Source organism: Loa loa (genome assembly GCF_000183805.2).
Source record: "Loa loa unplaced genomic scaffold supercont3.87, whole genome shotgun sequence".
Classification (NCBI taxonomy): Eukaryota; Metazoa; Nematoda; class Chromadorea; order Rhabditida; family Onchocercidae; genus Loa; species Loa loa.
Window position 1 is genome coordinate 53448 of NW_018108267.1, and position 5056 is coordinate 58503.

General features: G+C 26.7%; 1 protein-coding gene across 1 annotated transcript; it reads right to left on the reverse strand.

Moving 5' to 3' along the window:
* Nucleotides 1–1315: 1315 nt before the first annotated feature.
* Nucleotides 1316–2457, reverse strand: LOAG_12508 (hypothetical protein). Its single transcript, XM_003148022.2, has 3 exons — nt 2297–2457; nt 2019–2158; nt 1316–1619 (listed from the first exon to the last, which is right to left on the reverse strand). Exons 1-3 carry the CDS (start codon nt 2445–2447, stop codon nt 1506–1508), a joined length of 405 nt encoding a protein of 134 aa, XP_003148070.1. The 5' UTR covers nt 2448–2457; the 3' UTR covers nt 1316–1505.
* Nucleotides 2458–5056: the final 2599 nt, after the last annotated feature.

Below are 5056 nucleotides of genomic sequence, written 5' to 3' on the forward strand. Positions count from 1 at the left end.
CTATCTACCACTAATTAATATGACATCATCCAGGTGTTTTTACTTAATGTTTACTGTTACTGATGGAATATTTACATTGTTTATGATGAAAAAGGTAAGATAGTGGTGAAATTTTTATTAAAGGCTGAAAAAATTTTTCATTGTAAACAAACTTTTTGTCCTTTGATATCTAAAAGTTTGATGAAATTTCAAAATTATTATTTCATATTTATGCTTATAAGTGATAATATTCGAGTGTTAAATATAATTTGATTCTATTAATGATTTCGTATTCTTTCTCAAAATTGATTTAAAATTGACGAAAAGCTGATGACAATTACGAAAAGCTGATGACAATTACGAAAAGCTGATGACAATTAAAGGATGAGAAATTTTTGATAAGAAAAACGATCATCAAATAAAGTATATTTGTTGTAAAATGTTCAAAATATTCTCGATCATTTGATCATATCATAATTTAAAAAAAAAAAACTGAAGAGAAAATTAAGTTAAGAATCAATCGATATCGCATCAGTTCGTAATGCAATCATTTTAGATGTTGAATGAATGAATGAATGAATGGGTTAAAAATGTACGACAAATATTTGTTACCGTTAAATAACCTGTTTGAAGAGAATAGAAAAAGACAGTAATAAAAAGTTTTTACATGGCTTTGGTTGTTTGATTCATTTGCCATTATCATCATTCATGCATACTTTATCAAATAATCATTATTTATTCTTTAATTAATTTGAAATATAATTATTTGTATGCAAGGAAATGGCTATAAAAGCCTTAGTATATTATATTATTTTTGATTAATTGAAATTATAAAAATTATATTTTTGTATTGAAACTTTAAAAACTTTTTTATATTAAAAAATTATGTTTTAAAATTATTTTTAGAAATTATATTTTTTGATATTTTTATTAAAAAAAATTAAAATTATATTTCAAATTAATTTGATTCCCACACATTTCTTTTTTTTGCGCTTTTTTGATGAGTTAATAATTGTTAAATAAGAAGCAGGAAAGATGGAAGATTGATTACCATCTCTTTTATTTGCATACTTTATGATGTAATAGACGGGAAAACAAAAGTAGAATTAACTCTCGATAGGAAGTATTTGACGATCGATAGGGTATATAATAAACAAAATAACTAAATCAATAACGGGAATTCTCGGGGGAAAAAAAGACTGAATTAATTAACTAAAAATATTAAGGGATAAATTTAGCTTATCTAAGTAATATTTTGTTTTTCTTTTTTATAATAGAAATTTAATTGGAGGAATTTTTTTCACATATTATCATTAAAAATTTCTGAAATTTGAAGGGAATTGATAAATGTTAATGTTGAATTCAATTAAAAACATTCATTTTTTCTTTATTATTTCAAAATTATGATAAACATAACTGTATCAAATATCATTACAGCCATAAATTATCATGGAAAAAAAGTATCATATAAGGAAATTTTCATTTCATTTCATTTCATTCCATTTCATTTCATTTCATGTCACTTTTTAGACGCAATTCTTCTGTCGATTCTTCACAATATTCAAACTTACAATGCCCATATTGTATACGCTGCCAACATGTTCTCGTGGAATATCATATCGATCTTTTATTGAACATTTCTGTTAACAAAAAATTTTAATTTGAATTAAATTGAAATCGAATTTATACTCGCTTTTAATAAATATTTCTTTCTATAATTCCTTTCAAATTGAAAGTTCGCTTATCAATAATGAAACTAGCAATTACTAGCTTTTGCATTGCAGTATTTGCTATCACTATCAAAAATTGAAATTATTTCCGTTAATAGATAGACTATCAATAATTGGTGTTATCAGATGTGTCATAATAATGTCACTTCATAAAGGGACGATGGAGGACATGATGATAGCGGTGTCATTTGGTTTCGGCTATCAAAAAGGTTTACAGTTGAATAAGTTCACGCCTAATGGATAAAGCATAGGATTACGAGCCCGCTTACAGGAATTATTATTTTTGCTAACGAAAAAAAATGAATCTACCGGATTTATGACACCATTATCGCAACTGTGTACTATTATTAGGTATGGTTCAATGTTGTTCACTTCATCCTCCTCTCCATATAGTCGAAATTGTCCATGGCTATCGGTTCTTGTCGTATTCAATAAATCATCCGGATCCACTAAAAATTAAATTTGAAATTTTATGTCACCAATTAAGTCAAAAATTGATCGATCAGTTGTAAATATTAATTTATGAAAAAAAAGAAACAAACAAAGTAAATTATAGTTGAATATAGAAAAATATAAAGATGACCAACATGTGTCACGTTCCCAAAGCTGTATTTCAACATCTCTTTGTGACCGATCGCTGCATGCTACCTTACCAGTGACAGTTATATTTTTCATACTTCCAGCAGCAAATGTCGAGACTACCATAATAGCCAACAATATCACACATTTAATGAACATAGCTGAAAGTCTTATCATTTATCACTTTTAACATTTTTGAAATTTATACAAATATCTGGAAAAAGAAATTATCAATTTCGTAGTATAACCGAACAATGAATTAGCTCAATATCTGATATAAACAAAAGTGAAAGTGATATAAACTGATATAAATAAAACTGAAAGATTGATGTCGTCTAAAACTTCGTTATCGATTTGATTTGTTGAGTGCTGAAGGACTTATGAATAACAGCTGATAAGATTTCAAAAGTTTAACTTATATATGTAAGGATTAGTATTCGATAGAAAGTGAGATGATAACTTTCATTTGAACAACATATTCTCACTTTTCAAACTTGATCTAGCTCCCAAAGAAACAATTTAACTTTGAGGAATTTTTTAATGAGACACTTTTTTTTTATTTCTTTATCTCTTCTATCTTTTTTAACTTCTCTTAAAATAAGAGTTAAAAATTAATAATTAAAAAATATTATTTCGATAATAAATTATTTTTTCATTTAAATTCATATAATTGATCGGATAATATTTGAAATAATTGCTGCTATTAATGGTACCATTAATGCATTAAAGAAAAAAAAGGAAAGGAATTAAAATAATTTTTTGCAATGTATATCAAATGGTTTATAAATGAAAAAATTTTGTTAAATAACTCGTAGCAATTAGAAAAAAAAAAGTTTACAAATAATATTTGAATAATTGTCATGAATTTGTTTAAAAAAAAAGAAAAACCTGTTCTTTTAATATTTTTTTTTTTTAAAATTTAATCTTCCTGCAAAGAGAAAGAGAGAGAGAGAGAGGAAGAATAGAAACAAACTGAGTCATGAATTTAAATTTCTTGTTTTATATAATGGCATCATTTCTTCGTTGCCACTCTTGGTAAAATATTGGTACAAATGAAGTATTGATTGATTGATTGATTGATTTTCTGAATTTTGACCTTGTTGACTATTTTCTAATTCTCTTGCTGAGTAGATGATGGAAAGCACAGTTGAGATGAAACTGCTACTATTGAAAATATTTTAGAGATGTAAAAATTATTGTGATGAGGTCATCATAGCCAGGCTTCAGGGAAGAAAATTTATGAAGCGCACTATTCACGCTTATTGCAAATAGCGCAGTGGATTTTGGAGATGATGGAGAGAGTATAGGGAGTTGATTCTACCCTTTAATCCTAAAGTTCATCTACCAGTTTCTAACAAGCTAAGATGATGACAATGAAGACCTCGGAACGTACATTTTATTAGAATATCCTTTTCTTAAATGGATGACTAAATGAATCCATCTGCTCAGGTTTGAAGTTAGAATTGTCCTTTTCCTAGAATGCTTGCTGGAAAGATAGTCACCTGATCCTGCCCGTAGATGTAGACACTTTGTCTGACCCTTCAGTTGAGATCTGTCTGGCATATGAGATCTTACCCGGGGGGGTATATGTCACCGCTAACATTGTTATTAGGAGACGCAAGCTTCTCACCCGCGACAAGGAAGTGTTCGTGAAAAAGAATGAGGGAATAAATCTCAATATCATCATGGAAAAAAAAGATAACTAAGTGAAATGGATCCATCCACTGATATGATTTGGTGTTTAATGATACCGAATGAATTTTACAAGCTGTAAAAAAACTGATAAAAGAGCATGCTTTAAAGAAATTTAATCAAATAAAATCCAACCACAAAGAATAAGTTAAAATTAAACTTAAAAACTTAGACTTAAATTTAGACTTCTTTTTCATCTCTTCAATTTCTTATCTTTTCACTGCAAAACTTATTTACCTATGATCGGAAATATAGGAAGATTTAAAAAAAAAAGAAGGAAAAGATTTCAAAGATCATTCATTCAAGGTTGCTAATCATTTTCATTGTAAAATAATAATAAAAATGATCAAAATAATAATATACTGTAATTAATTAAAGCTTAATTAAGTACAAGGCAAAAATACATAACTTTGCAATCTCTTAAATATATTGATTGCTATGCGAATAAAAATCATGCATGATCATTAGCTAATCATGAGCTAAACTCAATTTGCTAACTGAAATCATTAGGTAAATTCAACTCATTAGCTGATCATTACGTAAATTTAGCTATAGATTGATTAACAGCCAAATTTAACTCATTAATTGTTCATTAGCTAATTCAAATTTTTCACTGATTAATAGCTAAATTGAATAATAAAAAGAAATTGTAAACTTTGAAAAAAAAGTAAATTTTCAAGTACATAATTGAGGATAATCCTCGATTAAAGCAAAAAATTGTTTCAAAAGAAAAAAAAATGCTTTATTAATAAACAGACAAATAATACTAATGATAATACTCAATTACTGATAGTATTCAATATTGATAATATTCAATGCTGATAGCATTCAATCACTGATAATATTCAATCACTGGTAATATTCAATACTGATAATTTCAATGCTGGTAATATTCAATACTGATAATATTCAATGCTGGTAATATTCAATACTGATAATATTCAATGCTGGTAATATTCAATACTGATAATATTCAATGCTGGTAATATTCAATACTAATAATATTCAATGCTGGTAATATTCAATACTGATAATATTCAATGCTGGTAATATTCAATACTGATAATATTCAATGC

What these genes read in the sequence shown, in the direction of transcription:
- LOAG_12508 (XM_003148022.2), bottom strand. Translation starts at nt 2,447, where the DNA reads ATGTTCATTAAATGTGTGATATTGTTGGCTATTATGGTAGTCTCGACA. An exon ending in GCTTTGGGAACGTGACACAT is followed by an intron (nt 2,159 to 2,296) that starts GTTGGTCATCTT and finishes TTTAATTTTTAG; the next exon opens with TGGATCCGGATGATTTATTG. An exon ending in ATAATGGTGTCATAAATCCG is followed by an intron (nt 1,620 to 2,018) that starts GTAGATTCATTT and finishes TTTTGTTAACAG; the next exon opens with AAATGTTCAATAAAAGATCG.